We start from the raw sequence: 23,042 nt of genomic DNA on the forward strand, positions 1-23,042 counted from the left end.
GGGCCGGGGGGGAGAATGAGAAGAGGGAAAGGCAAGGATTCCTTGCTTATTTGTTTTTCAAAAAAACATTAGCTCATTTTCATCAACAAAACCATTTTATTTAGTATTACATTTAATGTCAAGGGTTTTTTATCTTTTAATACACATAAAACAATTATACTGACTCCAAACTTCCCAAGCTGTCTAGATCCTTCTTTATTAGTCATTTGACCATATCAAACTTGTACAGATTTAAAGTCACAGTGATTTTAGATTTTCTTGCATCTCACTAGCAAAAAATTTAATACTGTTGGGGTAAAAGTGACCCTGGTGAAACCTCCAGAAAAATAGGTTAATGGGCCACAACTAAAGATTTGCGTAAGATTGTGGACAGTGTTACCAAACATACAGTCAGAAATAGTATTTTTTTAAACAAACACAAATATTATTGCAAAACAATATTTATCATATAAATAATACTTATAAAGCTGTTAAATAATTTATTTCTTACAGCCTCAGGTATCTTATAGGTTAGGCAAACCTTCAGCAGCCCTACGAACACTTTGCTCCTTGCCTTTTTACCAAATTCCCATTGCCTTCACGTTTTCAGCTAATGGAGAGAGTGGAAGAAGAAACAAGGATCTCTCTAGCCCCTAATTAGAGCTGGGAAATGACTTCAGAATGCATTTAAAAATAAAACTTGCTTCCCTAAAGGCTGGAACATCAAAAATAACCTTGCATTGGCATTAAGGATTTCACCATTTTCACAAAGAATTGTGTAAGATTGACTGAAGATGTAATGCAATGAGAATAAGCTCCTTATAGTCTAAACTCAGACTCAAGCTTTCAATTAGGTCATGCCTGCACCTCTGTATACAGAGCATCACAAAACACATATCCCAATTTTGCTAGGTTCATGGAAGCTGGAAAAGCTTTTTTTTTTCCCCTTTTTTTTATTTTAATAAGAACACTACAGTTTGTACATTTAATAATTTCATCTCTAAAATGGCACCCGCAAGAACACATTCCGGTAATCATTAAAAAATCAGACAATTATATACAGCTTTTAGGATTCTAATCAAGATTGGAAAGATAAACAGACTGCTTAACTTTTTACAGCACTCAGTGATGTTCACCAGGTAAAATACTGTGATGTTCAAAAGATTAAAAATAAATAAATAAATAAAATCAACAGAATTCTTCTTAGGGTGTCATCTGACACTCACACTGAACCAATTCAACTCACCCCCCAGGAAACAATTCACTAGCTTTGCCTTGTTAGTTTGTTGCCAGTTTAATAAACTGAAACTGCTTATCACCAAGTCAGTCCAAGGCACAAGCAAAGAACAGTAACACCAGGAAAAGGATCTTCCCTTTTCAGTGACAGTGGGTCACGTATCGTAGCTTGAAACAATTCAACACTTCATCATAAGTTTTTGAGACTTAGAAAAATTAGAAAAATCAAGACATGAAAGGGGAAGGCATGACAGGAAAGGAAAGAAGCAAGGATTTGGGACAAGTTGCATTATTTCTAGTTTTCTTGCTTTCTTTGTGCAGTTTATTCATTGATTTTAATCACAGAATTGTCCTGGAAACACAAAGACACATAAATTTAGATTAAAATATGAATAATTTAATACGTAAGGCTTGGTTAAACAAACACTGGCAGTGAGGCAGTCCAAAAACTTCAAAATAAATTTGATATCCCTACTCTGTTTTAATGAAGAGAGAAAGATGCATGTACACATTATACTACTATACATGCACAACTACTTAATTTTGCTGTTCCATACTGGCAGACTTAGAAACAAGAATTCAATGCACAAGTCCTTTCCCTTTCCAAGACTCAGCTTCAGGCATTTACGTGCACACGTCACTGGTGTCCTTAGAAAATGAACTTTTTAAAACTTGCTTTTGGTCACTGAGCAGCTGGTACTCAAATGGCACACCCCCCTTCTCAAAAAGAGATGGTGTCAGTCTCTCAATACTGCACTACATTGCAATTTTAAGTATCAAACAGACAAAACAATAATTTCCTAGTCAATCTTCTCCACTGCCACACAGCCAAGTACAAACTAAACTAGAACTAGAATACAAGAGTATTAACCTAGATACCATTAAATTTAAGAATATAAATTTAAAGTGTATTCAACTGGTTAATGAATACTAGCTTGATTAGGAAAGGACATCATTCCCAGCTGTCCTACTAATTAAGAGCATGAACAGCCTTAAACAAAACCTTCGAGGCTCATAAATCTGTTGTTCACAAATCTGATTACAATGTTTCTTAAGAGATATCAATGCCATTTTGGCTAGGCACAAATGAATTAAGAAGAAATTTGTATTTCCCATGGTACTACAACTTATTTTAGCTCAAGTTCAGATTGCTGGCATTCCTAAAAATATACAGGCCTGCGCTTGGAATTATTATGTATTCTTATCTATCGACTGAAATGTTGTTTGGGCTTTTTTATTTATTTATTTATTTATTTTTAAGTCAGGAGTGGGCATGGAAAGGACATTTTATGGATCTTCCTCAACTACGCAGCTAGTTGAGGAAGCTGCGGTTCCATAATCACAGAGAAACTCAGTGACACAGGTCCAGTTTCCTACATTCCTGACAAACATTTCCCTACATCCATGAAAAGGAAAGCTGAACAAAACAATTACTACAGATTACTCTGGAAACATCACCACATACATATTAGAGTCACACATGACTGAAGAGCTAACGTAAGATCCTTATGAGAATTCGGCAACAAGTTTTCTTCCATTTACAAATCGGGATGCTAACGACAGACTCAATTTTACAGAAACTTGTTAACAAATGTTTCTCTAGATTCCATCACAGGATTAGCAGGGAACAGTATTTCAGTGTTGAGAGACCATTTTATGAAGCTTACATCGAAAACAGCAGCTAGTAAATTCTACTTGCAGTGTAATTACATCCTGCACAAACTAGCCTATCAGCTTTTATGCTGTTGTACTAAGGAACAATATAAACATTTCCAAAGTTACTGCATTCACTGCTATGTGAAAAATAAATTCATTTTGGAAACATTCTTAACCTCAACCACTACAAAAGAACTTAACAGTTCTTTTAACTTGATTATCCAAAGAATTTATTTTCTTCTTGAATAACTATGTATATAATTTTTAAAAATACACTACTGATTTCCCAGTTTCCTCTTCCCTTATGCCCCAAAAGAATATCTAAAATATTTCTAGAAAAAGAGAGGACACTTGATGACACCATTCTCCTTGTCTATACTAAGTTTCTTCCAGGAACCCAAAATTGCCGATTGCTAAGAACTGAGGATTTACAAGGATCAGGTTAGGACTTGCTATTCTTTCACCATTTCCAAGCCATTAGATAAATGGCAGTCAAGTGCCACCTGATCAACCACTGAGTGCTAGAGCACATTATCACACAAGTAGTGTGGGTACCGTTCCCACTTCTTCTATCATAAGCTGAAGAACGTCGTGTAGAAGATAACCTATTCTCCACTGCCTTTTGGTACAGCTGCCACTTCATACTACTTTAGAAATCCAGGGTTACAGCAGAACATCTGCCTCAGGATTCAGACTGTATTCCAAATGTTGTCTAGTTGTTTTCATCTAGATTAGGAGGAAGGATGTTTTTATTCATCATCTCATTTTTACTGTAGCCTTTTTTGCAATTTTCATTTCAAAGCACGTAACTTTTTCAAAGCCGGAAAAGGATGTACTTCAAAACAGAAGGAGTGTGTATAGTATCCAGTACAGAAGGATTCAACCTTACAGTGGACTCTAAAGGTCCTATTTAACTGAAACAATGAACCACACAAAGCTATTTAATAAGAATCATAGTGCTGTAGTGCACTAAAGGGGGCATAAGTAACTGTACAGTTTGTGATTTAGTTTGACTTTAGTTTCACAAGTCAATTTTAAGCAATAAAAGCTATCTTCTAAGGGTCCATTTAAATTTCTGCAGATAATCAGCATCTGTTTCTAATCAAACTGAGATGATTACCAAATTAAAACTTTTAATTAGCATTTTGCATAATTTACAAACTGTTGTTCATTATGTTTATGAAGGTGAAACGGGACATCCCCAGTAGCTATATATTCTTCAATCACATTTATTACTTAATTCCACAATTTTATAGAACATCACCAACACCATATGTGCAAACAAATACATGCAACTCGAATTACTGCAGCAAAATGCTAGTTTTCTCCATGACTAATAACAAAGTCATGCTTATAGTTCAAGGTAAATAAAAGACCTCTCCCCATCCATCCTGTCAGTCCACAAAAAAATGGCAAGTGCGTGTTCTCCTCTCCTGCCATCTGACACATCTCCCTCTTAGATTTACGAGATGTACTTACATTCTCCTGTGAATCGAGCTTTATTAAAAATCTCTATATGAGAATGCTATAATTAATTTTAAGCCTAAATATTTTAATCAAACCTCACCCCATCTACACATCCCTCACAATGTTAACTCACCAGAATACTCAGGTTGCTTTGCAATCAGCCCAATTATTTTATGATGCTGCTTGGCAAAAGACATTACTTCACCATTCCTTTGCAAACAGACCTGCCAGTTGGCCTACCAAATCCTCAGACTGCCATACAACAGCCTGAAGAGTACTACCTACTAGTTGAACTGGATTCCCACACTGCTAATAGTTCTGAGGAAAGAGGTCTCCCCAGGATTTTCTTCCCCTAATACCTAACTACAGGAGGTAGCCATAAACCTAGGGATCAATGGGCTTTTTTTCTTTATCTGGGACAAAAAAACCAGTCAATTCTGCAACAAAGCAGCCACTTGGTTTCATTTAAATTAAATCAATCTTCTGAAACTTGAATGATTAAACTGAGAAATTTATTATTTCCTTTGAAATGAAATACTTTAGGATGAGAGTAGCCAGTTACATTTTTTAAAGTGCTAATGGTATACATGTTTCACTGTCTTATTTGTGTAGATGAGGCACTTAGGGACATGGTTTAGTGGGCATGGTGGTGTTGGGTTGACGGTTGGACTCGATCTTAGAGGTCTTTTCCAACCTTAGTGATTCTATTATGATTCTATGATTTAAACAAACTACCATTTTAAAAAAAACCTACTCCTAAGCCTTTCCACATACAGTTTTGTTTCTATCATGACTTTAAGCGTCGAGTGACTAAGTGACAGAATACGTATTTTTAGCTTAACTTTGGCAATAAGGCACGATTTCCCACTTAGACATACATCACTTCTAACCTTTGCTGTCACCTGTAAGAGAAGCATCATTGGTTTTCAAGCAAAGGGACAAATGTAAGATTCAAGTAGCAGGAAACTAAGATAAATTCAGAACCATTTCCTTCACAAATGCAAACTGCAGCCTAATTGGACAGAGTTACTGGTTTAGCTTGGCATACGTTTCCACACAGTAAAATTAGGCTCTAGACAGTTTCCACTTTTAAGCATTTTTCCCCATCCCGTTTGGGAAAGGAAGAAATATTATTTAATGCTTCTGAAATGCAAAGCCATAAACCCAATCAGAAGAACATTTTGGTTTATACACCTGGGACCAAAATGGATAATTACGGTCATGGCCTTTTAGTGGTTAGACACGATACTGAGTATTTTCTTTCATCTATATCTGTCCTTATTAAGGACACAAACTAGTCACATTCTCATTAATCCAAATCTGATTTTAGGATTTTCTGTACCAAATAAAGGCAATCATAAAACATTTTTTCAAGAAGCTAAACTACAAATATTTATACAACTGCCCCACTACTGAGATAAATGCTTTTGAAGAAAGCATAATAGTGATATCAGAAAGTCTCTCATAGGAGTGCTCTGATCATAAAAATGGAAATTAAAGAAGTTTAATTTCTACTGCTTAAAGCTGCTAAAAAAGTACTTCAACTGCAACACAATCATAAAACATTTTTTCAAGAAGCTAAACTACAAATATTTATACAACTGCCCCACTACTGAGATAAATGCTTTTGAAGAAAGCATAATAGTGATATCAGAAAGTCTCTCATAGGAGTGCTCTGATCATAAAAATGGAAATTAAAGAAGTTTAATTTCTACTGCTTAAAGCTGCTAAAAAAGTACTTCAACTGCAACATCAAAGAAAAGCTACTGTGGAAAAAAAAATTAACTCCACTAATGCATTTTGCTCTTTCCTTTTATTTTGCAGTTCTTATTCCTTCCTCTCAAACGCTGGCAGATGCACTACAGAGCATTAGCTCCCCCAACTGACTATTCCCATCTACTGTTCCTTCCCCATTACTATGATCCAAAACATTTTCTTAAAATAATGTGCTTTATAACAGCACTAAAAAAAAAAATAAAATGGTTAATTTTGCAACAACTGGCAGCTACCCAAAAATAAGGCATCTAACCTAGAAGTTATAAACAAAGTCATAACATTTTTTAAATTTCAAGAGGCTTTTCAGAAGTGAAGAAGTTCTAAGATAATTTAAACAGGATCTTTTATGCTCTGTGGAAAGGAAACAGCAACACAGAAAGATGCATTCAAGAAGAAATATACTACACTTTGAAGTTTATTTCTTCTGCACGCTGCAGAAAGATAACACAGAACAGAAGCATTGCAAGGAATCTAAATTAAATTATACATCATCCTTATACCACAGATAAAGATATGATAATAACTATTAATTTTCGTTTCTTGTAGAAGCAACAAAGAGGAAATATGTATTTCAAGGAATGAACAGTCTGAAGATAAGATGAAGGAAGGGTCACAGGAAATCAGAACAGTCAAGATGATGACTGAACATCACTGAAAAATAAATTTAGGATAAAACTTTACATTCTATTCCACTCCACATTCCAGTATATCAAGTTAAATTCCTGGAAAGGTACAGCAACAAATCAAAGCATCTGATAGCACTTAGGAAAAAAACACAGGAGACATGTAACAGCCCACGTGGATCTGTCAAAAAACAAATTGTGTTAAGCCAATCTCACTGCCTTTATGACAGTGCAACAGACCTCAGGGACAGGGAAAAAAGCAGGTGTCATACTGTGTGAAAAGCCCTTAAAGTCACTCTCATAAGACACTTTCATGAACAGTTCCACTGAATCTCCTATAACCTGGGTGCAAAACCAATTGGAAAAGCCATGCATGGAAGAATTTAACTCAAGAATAGAAGGATGTATTAAGCCAAGTTCCACGATTATTTAATTTTAAACTAAAATTGTATAATTTAATTACTAGCTTGTACATTAAAATAGGAGCAGATTATATATGTAAATGCCATGAGGCTGAGGAGACTGCAAGGGCTCTGGAGAAAGGGATCAGACAAGAGCATCTGGTCTAAAACTGAAGGCTGTATTTCAGCAGAGACATCGCAAGGTTCTACATCTGAGTCAGTTCTGTACAAACAGGAAGAGCTGACTAACAGCGCGCTGAGAAAAGCAGTTGTGAGACCTCTCCATCTCCAGCTTGGGAGTCGCTATATCATGCTATTGGGGGGGGGGGGGGGGGGAGGAAAAGAATATATTAATGCAAAGAATACATTAATTTAATCTCCAAGTCATCTTAGAATTGGTAATGGTTCAGCTGGAATATTCTGACCAGCTGACACTGCACTTAAAAAAAAAAGATGTTGCCCCACTAAAAAATGGCAAAGGACACCCACAGAAATGACAAACCACCACACACAAAGAAAGGCTAAAAGAAGAAACAGCAAGAAAGCATAATTAGAGTCATCTTATATATAGAAGGAAAATACAAAGAGGAAGGAAAAAAAAAAGAAACCTTTCTCAATTAGTGGATAGAACAAGATGAAATAGACTTACATTACTGGAAGGTAGAGTTAGGTTTGCCATTAGGAAAAAAAAGTTATAAGGAAAGTAAAGCAGCAGAATGATGACCACCACTGTGAGACATGAATGCACAGGTGCTGGGGACTTTGCAAGCAAAGCTGTGAAGTTTTCATGTACAAGGCAAATGAAACAACTGTCATCTTCAAAGTGCTATTGAAAGAGTCAAAGACAAAAAGAGAAGAAATACATAGCATTTTGAAAGCAACCACAGAACATTTTGGTCCACATGAACAGAAGAGACACCCTTAAACAGTCCGCAGAGAGAGACAAAGTCTGACTGGTTAAGATGAACAAGCTTTGTGGCAAGTTTTCACAAGAACCAAGTGGAAAGGAACCAGAAGTTCACTATCTCTTCCCAATCAACACAAGATGTATCACCGACCTACAGAGACCTTCAGCTGCAGATGCTGAAAGCACAGTTCTTTCACATGTTGTCTAAGAACAAGTGGTAGTTCTTGGACAATTAAAATTATGCAAGGCAAAGCAGACAAAAGGCTGAAACTCAGATTGAGGGCTTCAAAGGAGATACTTCTGACAGTGCCAAGAAGTCAATGGTGTTCTAAGGAAAAGTACAGCTTTGCTACACTAAACATAAGCTAGGAGAACACCCAAAAGAGAAAGTGGGAAAGACAAAACTAATTGAAAACAAAGAGCTAGTAGCAAAAAAGTATTTTTAACTATCAGGTAAGGGTTGAGACCATAGTAACAGCGTTACCACACATCCATGAAAAAGAAGAAAATTTGAACAACTGAATGCTATTGCCCTCACCACAGAAACAGAACGGATAAGTTAAAAGAAAATAATCAAAATATCCACAGCCATACACAATGAGAGAAGAGAAGCATGACTGAGCAGACTAGAAAGTAGTTTCAGTAGAAGGACCTGAAGTTGAAGTTAGGATAAAGAAAAAGCAAGTATTATAACTGCTATGTACAGTTAATTTAGTGATGAAGTACTGAATACAATATTGGTAGGAGAGCTTATTACTTGAAGACAGACAGTGAATTGTTAACCCCAGCCATACACAATGAGAGAAGAGAAGCATGACTGAGCAGACTAGAAAGTAGTTTCAGTAGAAGGACCTGAAGTTGAAGTTAGGATAAAGAAAAAGCAAGTATTATAACTGCTATGTACAGTTAATTTAGTGATGAAGTACTGAATACAATATTGGTAGGAGAGCTTATTACTTGAAGACAGACAGTGAATTGTTAAATTTTCTTCAAAATTTAAATCCTGTCAAAAGAAAGATTATGAACAGCTCAAGCGCATTATCAGTTTCACTGAAGCAGACTACAGCATGGAAGAATCTCCCAGAATTTAAGAGCAAAATTAGGCATTGCTTCTGCTGAAATTTGTACACAGGAAGTAGGAGTGCAAGATGCTCAGAAGGATAAGTTACAGAGGGTTACTTTGTGATAGGAGGAGGACTAGACTGATTTGAGAAACAGGAGAGAATAGCAAAATGAGTATGGCAGACCTATTCCAGGAATTAGAAGTTAACAGTCCCAGAATATGTGGCAGTTGTCTAAAAATGAATTAGATAAGTGACAGTTCCTATATGAAAAGTTTTATGAAAAGGCAATGAAGAGGAAAGTTCTGTTCATTGTCATTTTAGGGAACAGAAGGATTGAGCAACAGCTGAGGAAAAAGTCAAATTCATGGAAAGAAGGAAGTGTTAATAATTACAGAAATTAACATGCAAGTTAAATTCACAAGGAATGAAAAGAAAGATAATTTAGACTTCTGCTAGTAGAGTTTCCTTTTAAGGAAACATTACTCCAAATACTAATTTACAGTAACTGGCATGTAAATTGCCAATCCAGCAGACTCCACTTCTAACTATTGAGCAAAGCTAAGATACCAGTATGACTAGGTAACTTTTGACCCAATTTCTCCTTTAATGCTATAAAGCCCAAGTTGGCATGTATTAGAAGAAAAAAAAAAGTGTAAATAAAACTCTAAAAAGAATACTCTCATTGCTTTTCCAAAATATCTTAAAACAGCTGCTGAAAGAAGCAGAATACATTAGAGGTGCCTATTTATATTTCAGAAGCATGCAAACATCCAGCCTAAGATCTAGGAGTTACTGTGCAATATGACATACACAGACACAGCCTTGAAGAGCAAGAAAAAGATAAGCAGCATACGAAGTGAAGGAAAGAATAAATTTACTCAATTTTTATGGCTTCAGGTTATCATCATCATCATCATGATTAATTACTTTCCCAGTGTTAGGTCCTGTAAGACCAAATACATGAACAATAGGAAGCTCAACACTTTAATTCAGAAATTTCTAGGAACACCAATGACTCAGATATCTTGCAGTTTTCCTCAAACTTACAGATGCTTTTCAGTAACAACTTATGGCTGTTGCCATAAATATTCTGATTATGTCAAAAAGGCTATCAGAATGTCAAATCGATAAACTAGGATTTATCTCACCTATGAAGGTCTAAAAGCACTATTATAACAGAAAAGTGTAAGTATGGTCATTTCTCGAGGGCTTCTGATATGGGCATGCGTAACCAGCTACAAGAAAAAAGGGAAAAGGACTAGTGAAAAGGTTGGGGTAGGAACAGGGGGACGAGTGAGGGGGTGCATACGTAGCAGGACATGTGGAAAACCACAGAGACAACCAATCTCACTGATAAAGTTACATGACAAAACGAGGCTTGGGCATGATGTCACCTGATTCCAAACAGGTCTTGTATCACAATCTGGCAGAAATAAAATCAGGCACTCCTAACTTAAACAAAGGAAAACATCAGAGGCCCACAGCTTGTGGCAAGAAAGAAAAATTACTTTCTAGTTAAAGCCCAAGTGTCACTTACCTGCAAAACCGTTTACTTTATATAATTCCTTCATATACTGAAGAACTTAATTAAGATTAAAATATTTTCTTCAATGACTATAATATTTAAAATATTCACTATATTTCCCTTTAAATATCTTAAAAATCTATATTAGTGGCTTTTACTGCCAGAAACTGTCAGGCATCATTGCTGTAATTACTCATTTATAGTAAGATTTTAATGCTTTAATCTCCTAAATTAATGTAAATCTCAACAGCACACCTGTGTTTTCATATTCTCTTTGATGGGCTCTGTCACCTTAAATGTCAGCATTTACTTCTCCTGAGTGCTGCTTAAGGATTACCTTTGCTCACTATGTGACTGACTTCACACATAGACTATTTAATGTGCCTTGAGAGCTGCAAATTACATGCCATACATAAAAAGCTTCGGTATTTATCTGGAAGATGACAGCACTGTCCCTTAAAAAGCTTTTTTCTTTCTTTTTTTTTTAAAGTACATAAAGTATAGAACAGACTGAAAACATTCCAAAATACCTTCAGAACCATTCCATGATTCTCCTGTTACTGTGATAGAAAACCATTCAACACATCAGGGGAAAATACTCTTGAAGTATAGATTAAAACTAAGCAAGCTCTAGAAACCGGGAACAGATTAGTAAGTATTTCTTGTTCACTAAAAGGAAAGAGACAATTATACAGCAGAATCTTCTTCTCATATTGAATGCCCCATATTAAAGTGTCAAGAAAGGCAACATAGCACTCCTTTCAGGACAAGGAAACATCAAAAGCAGGAAACTCTGACATCTGAACGTATTCAAAGATTGATAAACCACATAACGCTAAAATAACAGTAACTTATATGACCAGGTGAAAAAGGAGCGAGTCATGGATCCATGTGTGGTGTTTTTTTTAAAAAAGTAAGCTTAGTTTTGAGGCAAGAGTATTTCTGTCAAACAGTAAGACATGCATTAACCAGTCTTCCAGTCTCTTCTCCCTTAAACAGTTCCCCAAAATTTGGTGGACACTTGACAGCAAGCCTTCTAGGAAGCATTACACAAAAAGTCAAGACGATAAGATTACAGAATGAGGTCCAGAAATTAAAGTGTCAAATAAGGATAAAAATAAGCTTTACTGAACAAGAGAACTGCAGAATTACTGAACAGAAAGTTTAGCAAATGTTCCTTTAAGTCCAATTGAGTCCAACACTCATTACACCACACAGAATGCTTTAACCAAAAGGAATAAAGAAAATAGTTTCACTCCTGACCCTAATTGTGGCCAAAAATCAAAAGCTGAAGCAAGTTATCGTCGGAGATGTTGAATACATCCTCTTAGAAGTTGAGACCATTGAGTTTTTCAAACTGAGAAGTAACAAGAGTAAAATTCCAAATAATCCTCATCAGTCTCAATTCTTGGGCACAACCTCAGCCCTTGCCACCAGTGACCTGACAACCTTTTCTTATCCAACCTAACATACCCATGCTTCCAGAAAAGGAAAACACCACTGCCATTTATGTAACTTTTTTCCCTTCTACCATTTACAAGTAACTGGAAGAATATCAGTTGTCAAAGGCTCCAGTAGGGTCTCAATCTCAATAACAGTCGAACATCTACATCGGAGTTTAAAATAAAAAAGTGTAAATAATTTAAAATGTACAGAAGTTGCAACAAAGGAACAAAATGAGGCTGTCATTTCACACTATGGTACAGTTACAATTAACAGCTCACCACCACCAACAAAAAAAAAAAAAAAAAAGGAAAAAAAAAAGATCACCACCACCAAAAAAAAAAAAAAAAAAAAAAAAACCAGAAAGAGTGAGAATGAGGTCCATCATTCCCACTCCCCCACTATTATTCTTGCTTTCCTTCTACCCTCTACCTTTCTTGACATTTTATTCAATACCCCATGCTCTACCTCTTGCCCACGCTGGCATAAATTGGTAGGATAATATAAACACTAGTATTTCAGAGCAGTGTAAAATTTTGAGCACCTAACCAATGTTCCAGCATGCTGAGCAGCACCAGTCCAGGCATCTTGCACACTTGCCAGGAAACAGATTGGCCAAAGCTATTTCCTACAAGTGATTAAAATGCAATCTACCCATTAGTAGTTCAAAAAAGTGTCTCAAATGTAAACCCAAAGCCAACTTACTTTTTTTTTTTTTTCAGAAAGCCCAGGTTCCAGAGGCTTCTCAAAGAAATACTAAAGATGGACTACCTCAATGCAGTGACAGCTTTGTAAAAACATTTCAAGGAAGAACTTACTTAAGCTTCACATTTCCATAATTAATACTAAATGTAGAGAAGCTCGTTTTCACAAACACTGTAAAAATTTTGAGTGATCATAATCCTATGCATATACAAACACAAATTCATTCTACTGAAGTCATCATCTTTAGTCTGAATACTTTGAACAGTTTATAGCCTCCTTTTTACAAGTAAAGGGCATCTTTATAATCCGGTACAGCTCCCCAGAGCAAATATTTACTTATTTTAACAAACCCCTTCCCATGTATTTTGCTCCATTAGCAATATAAATGTCAGTCACAGGACGTAAGAAATCCTATTATAAAAGTGAAAACATTCCTTTTCATTACATTTCATTTCCGTTTTTATTTTCAGAAAGTTCTTGTTCTTTAATAAAAATTCTCTTTAATCATAAGATCAGAACTGCTATAATTTCAAATTTTTCACAGCTGACTGTCATATAAAAAAATTCAAAGAGTCTGATATTTTTTCTTCTAGTTGTTAACAATTTCATTCTTTCCAAAAAGTTGCTAAATAAGATCTTTGGCGCTACAGTCTTCACAGAAGATCTTAACAGCTGCTTAAATATTACCCCTGAGTGGGACTGAAGACTTCTTGATTCTATAAAGCAATAATACTCAATCCATAATTCACAAAACCTCAGGAATTAGTCTGCAAAACATTATAAGAATACACGTCTCGCTTTCCCATGCATGTAAGCAAACATGAAAAGGAGAGAAGTGACAGTTATTGAATTCTCAGTGTTTAGCTTCACTTTGTTGTTGCTGTAAACGAAGACAACTGTGACAAAACTGTACAAGACGATCCACTTATTCCCCCTTTCTCCACAAAAAAGTTGACCGGTTCTTTTATTAAATACTGAGAATCACTTCTTACAGTGGTTCTTAGAATTGTTAACTGGAGAGATAGCTATGCTAGACTACACCAAGTTCTGAACTTCAGCAGCTCTGGCCTACCTCAGACTGCAATTCTGAAATGCAGAACCATTAACCAGAAAATGCAAGGCACCTGTCTTCTCTTTAAAGAAATTTATCTAACTTCCTTAGGATATCTTAAGCAATTAAAATCCAATTCGAGAATTCCAATCAGTTTACCAATATAGAAACCGGATTGTAGTATCAGAACTTATTTCCTTTTCCTGGAGACCATTCCCTTTTCTAACAGGCAGAACACAAAGTTTTATTTCCATCTTGTTTTATGCACAGTAAGGCATGAAAACATTGTAACTTCTAACAGAGAAGTATGAGTAGCACAGTTCATCTTCATTTCCCTTTTAAAGCCTTTACAAATACAACATTGAGAAAAAGAATACTGCTTTCACAGTGGCCTTATTTTTCAGTGGCCCCTACATAGCACCATAGAGTTTAGAACTATTTCAGATACGTATGGAATTACTTAGTAATATTCAAATATTTTATACAGGAAAGTGCAAGGAGGGATCAGTTTTGCTTAAATTCCCACCAGAACTGGAAGGGAGAAAAACAGTAGAAGCAGGGAAGCAGATTTTCAATGAAATGATGCTTTGTTGCCTCAATAGGCGTAAGTAATACCTTCTTAATCATTTTGACATATTGAAGGCACATTCCATAGCACAGAACCAAGCCATGCTCCCAGCTATTTCCAGCAACCTGTAAACATTAATTTATTCTCACAAGCCTGAATGCTGAAATGGTGACAGGACAATATGAGACCGGGGAATAAGCAGTGGAAATACAGCTCCACAAACACACCATTAGCTGAAATGTCTGTTGAACCAAAGAATGACATTTCCAATAGTCTCTCAAAGACCCAGGAAAGCCCATGTGTTACTGTTTAGCTAGACAAATTCATTCTCAACACTGCACAAGTCATCTTTCATCATCAACATGCACTGGTGCCAGATCTTTCAATCCAGCAACATATAATGCATAAGTCAGTCACATATTTTAGAATATTTAAGTTCTTCTAATTAAGCAGTATTTTAAGAGAAAGTGTTTTTCAGTAGAGTGATGATAGTACATTAATTTTTATTAATTTAAGTTTACTTTGAGAGCTACAGGCAAAACTAGAGCTTTCTAACAAAATAGTTCATAGCTGCAATGCAAAATCTTACTGAAATCACTAATGCAGAAACTGCAATAGACATTTTCCTTTAATCCACTCAGACAAATGAAGCAGTATATAACAGCAGGAACTCTTGTAATATCCCTAAAGCACCTCAAAAGCAACAGTTGTTTGTCTACACAGATTTGGTATTTTTAAGGTTTCACATAAGGGGGTAAAGAACTAGAACTACATTGTTTGTTAACTTGCTTTTGTAATTACTCATTTTTCAGTTAAGTGTTGGTTGACTGAAGCAGACTGAACTTCTCTTGTTGCAGCACAAAATTACATCACTTAATCCTCATTTCTGTGGCATGACTGTTCTCCAAGTTCAAAAGTTCTGTGTGGTTGTTTTTTAAAGCCACAAGGGCACTTCTTATTTTTTAAACAGAAGTACTAAAACTATCTTCATGAGAACTTTAAAAAAAACATCAGGTACATGCTATATAACACAAATCCAGAAAGTAACATACTTACAGCTTCAAAAGATAAGTTAACGTGTTCCAGGAATTTCTGCCTTAAATTGTCAGTCACTTCATTGAAGCGATATCGCAAGAGATCCATTTCTTGTTGAAGAAACCAACGCCTGAGATCCTCACTGCAAAGAAATGATAAAAAAAACCATAATACGTTTTCTGATTACGCATTCCCTCTTTCTTTATAAACTAGATGTCAAACCTAGTGAACACAGCATTTAATGTAGTGCTGACTTTGGCACGGGACACACAAACTGAGGAGCTTGGAAGAGAAGGTAGGAAGCCTTCAGGAAGGAGCACTCAATCAGAAAAGACTTTTGAAGAGACAATACACAAAGAAGCATAACTGCAGATGTTTTGGAAGAACAGAGGTAGTCAATCTCAACACTAAAAATTGCTCTGTAGGTATCAAAGCTGTTACTCTCTTTTAAATAGTACTCACCATTTCTTACTTATTTTAGATAAGAATAACCAACCGCAGCTAACATTCTCCTTCGGTATTTAAAGGACAGCTTTTTTTTCTTCAACATGGCACAATATTTCTTCATTGTACAACTAATGTCACAATTAATTTGATGAGGCAAATACATTATGAAGTCTACTTCTTTTAATTCTCACTTTTGGGGTATCTCCGGCTGAAGGAACACGCATGCATCTCAGATACTGTAACAACAGTGCTCTATGCTAGGCAAAAAATAGCCTGGAAGCAGGCAGAAGGAAAATATATGACAATGAACCTGAGTGAGGAACACAAATAGAACATCTAACACTTGACGAAAGAGCAAAAGGGGTTTAGCAACTGCAGGTGAGCAAGTAGGAGAATAAACAAGAACACAGGGACAGGAGTCAGTAGAAAGCATGAAAGAAAAACAACACTGAAGCCAGTCTTTAAGTACTCTAAGTACTCATATTACTCTTTGCATACTGGATTGCTAACATCCCAGCACTCAGATTCCCAGGCATCAACACGTTACTCAAAGCTATAGCAAGAAGGTACCAGAATATTAGTAACAAAAGCCACCCTGTACGTACAAGCACAGAATGCAGATGATACTGCATCTCACTATTACAGGGCATTCTTTTAAACTGTCCTCCGAGAGCTACGCTGTGGGCTACTGTCATGACAATTCACAGAGCACAGAAATACTGCAGTCTTACATGTTCTCCTTACAATATTTAAGCAACTTTTCCTAGAGGGGACCAGTGAATTGTTTGTGTCTCTGTGGACAAAACCTCTGCTTGAAATATGGCTTGGAGAAAAGTAATTATTATTCAAATTATAATTCCAGGTGGAAAGGCTCTGTTAAGGTGCTTTGTAAAGTATAACCCTGTAGAAGCTTCAGTGCTTGGGATGTATTAATAATCTGTGCTACTTAAAATGGAAGTTAATGCCTTTATGACTGATCTTCTGCAGTTCTTCTATGATCATCTTGGACAGTAACAAAAACCTAGGACATGACAATTTTACTCTTTTCCTAATTCACCAGCTTTACACTGCATTTGTTTTCCTAAGGAAAAAAAAAAAAATTCAGCATATATAGTTACTTTGGAGGCCAGCCAGTCTCTTTTTCTTCCTTTCCTTCAGAAGAGTAGATCAAAATTTGTAATCCCACCTACCCACTTAAGTTACCAAAACAAGAAAATATTAGTTATCTCTAATACAATACCCACACCTACCTGGATTCTTCCTACAGTTGACAAACTAGCTGATGAGCTGGCTTACGTTACTGTATATGTCCAGCATATACTTTAAAACTGACTTTCCTGGGAACATCATCATTAGGGCATTATTTATGTTCATTTTTTCCTTATGTCTTTGGAAAATTTTATTTCATTTCTAAACCCAAATCACATCTTATAGTCACTATTAACATTCAAAAAAAATTGTACATTCTCATTCCAGACACATATTAGTAATAATACTTATTATCAAAACCACAAGCTTAACTGAAAAGCAATGTCACTGTCATTAGATAACTAACCAAGCTGCTGCTGAAGATGAGACAGTTGCAGGTAGTTGAAGCGTATGCGTTAGGAACATCTCCTCTTTTTTTGCCACTTAACTTTTTTGTGTGCAGAATACTCAACAGTTTAAATCAGAGCAGTAGATTCCCAACTAGAAAAATAATACGGGCAGGGGGGGGCCGGGGGGGAAATCCTCTTCACCCTCCAAGGAATGGTAGGAAAGACCGGCATCAGCATTATTTGTTGTGAAGCATCAACATAGAAGTACTTTAGAAAGACATGAAAATGCTCCTAAATCTGGAGCTAGTAGCTCACATTCCACAATTATATATGAGAGTTCAGTTACCAACAACTTAATGTTAACTTGTGAAAAGCCTGGGCGTGAGCCAGAGCTCTATTTTACTAGGAAACCAACACCAGAAGATTCCTCAGAGTTTAAGTTTAAAAAGGTAGACAGCAAGGGGAACATGGGTACAGAAAGCACACAAAAGTAAATGCTAGTCAATGTAAGAGGCAGCAATTTCAGCACACAAGTCTAATTTATCATCTAGAAAAAAAAAATGGCAGGAAGTAAAGAAAAGGCCTTGCTAAGTTTGATAAAGAACTTATGTCTTTGTTATGTGCCATAGGGGGGAAAAAAAAAAAGGCAGCACAAAAGTATGTTTGAAAGTTTCCTGAATAGGAGAGAGAGTTTCGCTGTCAAAGCGGAAGCAAGATTTATTTTGTCCATCTTAAGTAAATAAAGTGAAGATTATGTTCCTGTGACTTTCAAGATTCTTCATAGCTAATCTGAAAAAGTGAAGAGAAATGCAACAGACAGAAGCACAAATGCGTGGTCATGGCCAACATGCAAGCAAAATTCTCTTTAGAGCTGTGTTTGCCATGAAAGTGAATAAAACAAAATTATTCTATTTCCTGGTCTTGACAGATATAAGTGACATTACAAGAGGTGTGAAAGAAGGGTATGGATGAGACTGGCCACTCAAGACTGTACATACTGTATCTTAGCAACATTATATGAGAATAAGCTTTAAAGTCTTGGATTTCAGAAGGCACAAGGACAGTCAAGAGATGATGACTACGTTACAAATTTAACTGACAAGAATGGTGGAGCCGGCCACTTCAGATCATGTAAAAACCAAACGAAAACAATCCAATTTATAAGTGAGGACTGATGCAAACTAGAAAAAAAAGCTGATGTAAACTCGTACCCCTGGGTGGCACTGTTGGCCAACTAGAAAGTTAAAAAGGTGGTGTCACAGGAAAACAAGCCTGTAAACACAACGGCCTGGCAGGCCACAGGGAACTGAATTCAAGCTAGTTTGCAGTTATGTTTATTTAAGTATGCTTTTTTAAACACTCCTACCTTAATAGCTTTCATCAGTTAACCTAATGATTTGTGCCAAGCTTATTTTTCTGACCTAGTATGATAAAAACTTAGAGAACAGTATATTCTATTTGCCTCTCAATTTTATCTTTTGGGAAACATGTCAATTTTAGAGGACAGAAATATCTCATCCCTAAAATAGCTGCTTTCCAAGAAAGAATAAAGAATGCTGGGTATAGGGTCACCTCACAGTGCTTAAGATGCTATTTCCCATTTTATGAGTAATCACTAAGTCCACCTTTTCAAAGAAAAAAAAAAAAAGCTACTTTAAGTGGAAACTGACTATCAAGCTGCTTTATTGAAACACTGCATCCCACCTGTACATAAACAGGAACACAAAAATACATTTGCAGGTAGTTTAAAGAGTGCCCTGGAGCCCCATCCAACACCGTTCCTCCCTAAGAAGGGGCCTTTCCCCCTAGACTACAAAGCCAGGCTCTTTCCTGCTGATTCTGTGGCCCAAAATGGCTTGTATTCATTTATGCACAGTGGTTCACCTTCAACAAGCTTCCCACCTCTGCCCTGCTATAGTCTAATTCTTAAGACACCTCGCTGAAACACAGGGTTTGAAACATCTCCCATTTATTTCCTAAGCAAGCACTGCAGCCAAATAAGCTCTCATACAAAAGACAAGGATGTTCTTTTAAAAAGATAGCTTGCAGAGAAAAAGAAAGCAGTCCAATTATCTGCATCTATCATTAATTCCAGGAGATTCCAGAGCCATTATAGAGATGCAGGGCCCAGGGCAGGGGTGGGGGGAGATATCACATCAGTGATGATGTTTAGCCAAGTCCCTGCTTGGTTATTTCTGACTGAGGCAGCCTTTCACTCAGCATGCTGGCCACTGTTATTCACATATGCCTTCCTCCCTTCTCAGCGCAGTGGACAAAGCTTAGTGAATTCCACTCCTGAATCAAATACCTAACCTTCAGCCTTTTGCTACATGGCTTGTACTGCCTTCTGTGAATCTGACCCAAACTCATTTTTCCTGAAGCCACACACCAACCAAAAATAGATGCCTCTTGAATTCCAGATCAGATTCTTGCCACCAGACAATTCTACCTTCCAGAACAGCAGAACTTTCTTCAAGTGTGTCACTACCAACACCCTCAAAGTGTCCCATCTCCCACAGAAAAGCAATGATCCCATCTAAATAATACTAAATGCTTAAAGTAAAGTTTTACAAGAGAGGATAATGGAAACCACACTGACTATTCAAAATGCCACTAGCTGCATAATAAGAAACATTAAGTTTTCAGGGGCTTTTTAGTCCCAGGCTGCTTAAGGATACTACCTTTTAAGGGGTTTTGGTAGAAACTTACAATATAGGTAAAGCAAGATATTTTCTTGTAAAAATCAGTAGGACCGGTATGACTAAGGGAGTTTATAAAAATATGTGCAACAAACATAGCACCAGAAAGAAACCAATATTACATTTGTTATTCATAATCGCAACTAATACATGTAGAATAGAGAAGGGTAGTAGGAATTTCAGTTGTAATTCTGTTATTCAACTTGCTCCCTTCTTTCAGGATTTTAAACTATACTATCAGAGTCACTGCAGTGAAGGCTGCTATTGACCTTCACAATCACAACTTGTTCCTCACTGTACATGCATCACATATCTAGCTGGCTCATCGATCACATACATGAACAAACTGTCTTCAGCACAGCCCAGATGTCTTTTGAAAGGGCAACATGATGGGATGTGAATAATCCAGATGATTTCAGGGTGTTTAAAGTCACCCAGGGCCTGTCATGGTGAGGTTTCCTCCATCTGGAGGCTTTTGAGGCCTCTGCTACTCCGATCAGATGATCTGTAGCAGGCACCTGTCGTGTTGTTAGCCACCTTGGTCTCTTCTCCAACACTTGCCCCAAAACTCTCAACTGTCTCATGACCCATTCCAAGGAAAAGCCCCATCCATTCCAGTTCCCTATCTTGGCTTAGAGCACAATCCCTTCTACTCATCTTCCCAGTCTGTTTTTGCTTACGAATCCGTATCCATCCATAGCAGCACTTCAGTCATGTCAGCTATCATGGTATCATAATATGTGTTCTACCACACTCACGAAATTTAAAGAAACTATATCACAACTTAAAGTGCAATTGAATTAACAATTCAAAACAGTACACACTTCATATTTGCCAGTTTTAATTCCAAGAAAAGGACTGCAATGGCAAGGAGTCAGAAGTTCACCCTGATGCATAACAAAGCTACTAACAGACATAAAGCACTGACAACCTGTATAATTTCATCCAAAAAACTACAGCTGAAGCAAAAGGAATGTACTTGACAGGACCAACTTTGTGCTTGAGATCTCACACGACAAAAAAATTGCAGTGTAACCATCCATGGCAATGAATTTGGAAGAAAAGCAGAATCAGTAGATGAAACCTCAAACTCAGATGGTATTTTTTGTTTGCCAGAAACAAGGCTCTCTTTTTAGACAATAATATAAAGCCTATTTACATAGTCAGGTCTTTGGTCAGTAATGAACAGTTCAAGCATATGCAGCAGTTAATTTAAACTAAATTATCAATCACTGCCAATGCCTGACAAAGACTTAATACTGGTGTGCTTTAATCTCAAAAAAAGATGTCAAAAGGAAGAAACTCAGATCAGCATTCTGTGCGTAAAACCCAAAAGTTTATACTTTTTTTTCTAATTATTACAAAATCTGGATATTAATTTTAGTCCCAAGGATCCCTTTTCATCACAGCTGAAATCAGGTTCCTAGCAAAAAACCCCTCTAAATAGAGAGCCTACCTCTCTACTTAGTAGCCACACAACTCTAAAATATCTGTAATGTCTATAATAAGGAAATGTAGTACCTGTATACATTTAAAATTAATCATGAGTATAGCATAATCCAGAAAGTACTTACGACTGACAGTAAGCAAGGCGTAGTATGAAATGAGAGATATGGTCTTTTCTTCTTGCTTCATAATCATCCTCAGCCAAAGCCTACAGAACATATTATTATTATTATTTCCGAGAAATAATCTCTCGCAGCATCCTCAGCCAAAGCCTACAGAACATATTATTTCAGAGAAATAATCTCTCCCAGATTAAAAATCCACAATTAATTTATCATTGCTGTTCAACGGTGTATTAATACTCATCTTTAAGACAATAAATGCAAGACTACTAAAGAAGGGGGTTGCCCTAAAGAAAGAAACCTAGACTCTCAAAGAAAAACTACATCTCTGACAAAATGACAGAACTTAAGTTTTAGGAATAGTATTTTATCACCTCTACTTTTATTCAGAATTCTTGAATGGTGTAAAGAAAATAAAGTGCAAGAGAGTTCCCTTTTTTGATTTTTACTTACTTTGTAGGGAAACTTAAGTTTCCGGAGCTCAAACTCCAGCTTAGTTTTGTATGAATCACTATTTCTTACATAGCTCACACCAAGGTTTTCAACTACTTTGAGCACTGGGGAAAAAAAAGAAAAACTCCGTGTTAGAGACAACATATTGAAAAGAAATCTTACTGTATCACGTCTTGGGTAATACACAAACTGGGGTAAGGCCACAGGAATTGCTTTTAGTGGTATGGGCAGCAAAGGGGTAAGAAATATGGAGGATGAGGTGTGGCCCACAAGTCCCGAACAGTTAGCCCAACTCTGGGATCCACACAGTCAACAAGGAAAGGGAGACAGCTAACTCTGATGGATCAGTCTCAGAACATTGGTTTCCACTGTAATGACGAAAACCTTGGATTCAGTGGTTTTCAGTAGTTTAGGGGAACTCCTTCCCCCAGCTACAATGATCGCTGTACTGAGAGACATCAAATATGTCACAACACCTAGAAAGTGAAACATAAAAACCACCAGTGTAAACCAAAACGATACAGTCCTGACTGCTAGACACCAAACGCTCGTTGTGAAATCAGTCACAGCTCTCTGAAATACCTAAAGCAACACGTTTTCCTTTAAAGGGGGTTCATTTCAGCACGAGCAGGCAGCCAGTTCATATTAATAACCGGCAAAGAGAGCACCTAAGCCCGCAAAATACATAGAGCCATGACAGGAAGAATCAAAAGCTTCCAGGCGGGGACGGCCGGGGACGCTACTCACGCTTCAGGCGGTCGATGGCAAAGCTCTCAAACTCCACCAGGGAGATGTTTTCCGTGGGGGGCTCCAGGTAGAACTGCAGGCTGTGAGGGTACAGGTCCCGCCGGTCCCCCGCCAGCCGCGCCTGCTTCAGCCGCCCTCGGCCGCTGGAGAACTC

At 36.8% G+C, this 23,042-nt stretch overlaps 1 protein-coding gene across 1 annotated transcript in view; it reads right to left on the reverse strand.

Annotated features, from left to right (window-relative positions):
- The window catches only part of PRIM2 (primase (DNA) subunit 2), a 147,646-nt gene that overhangs the window by 112,866 nt on the left and 11,738 nt on the right, over positions 1-23,042 (reverse strand). Inside the window, exons 3-6 of the mRNA XM_009279737.2 lie at positions 22,889-23,039; positions 22,142-22,245; positions 21,695-21,774; positions 15,458-15,578 (exon numbers count right to left, since the gene is read on the reverse strand). Of these exons, the coding sequence (XP_009278012.1) occupies positions 15,458-15,578; positions 21,695-21,774; positions 22,142-22,245; positions 22,889-23,039 (456 nt within the window). The remainder of the gene's footprint in view (positions 1-15,457; positions 15,579-21,694; positions 21,775-22,141; positions 22,246-22,888; positions 23,040-23,042) is intronic.

This window comes from Aptenodytes forsteri, unplaced genomic scaffold (assembly GCF_000699145.1).
Source record: "Aptenodytes forsteri isolate BGI_AS27 unplaced genomic scaffold, ASM69914v1 Scaffold115, whole genome shotgun sequence".
Lineage (NCBI taxonomy): Eukaryota > Metazoa > Chordata > Aves > Sphenisciformes > Spheniscidae > Aptenodytes > Aptenodytes forsteri.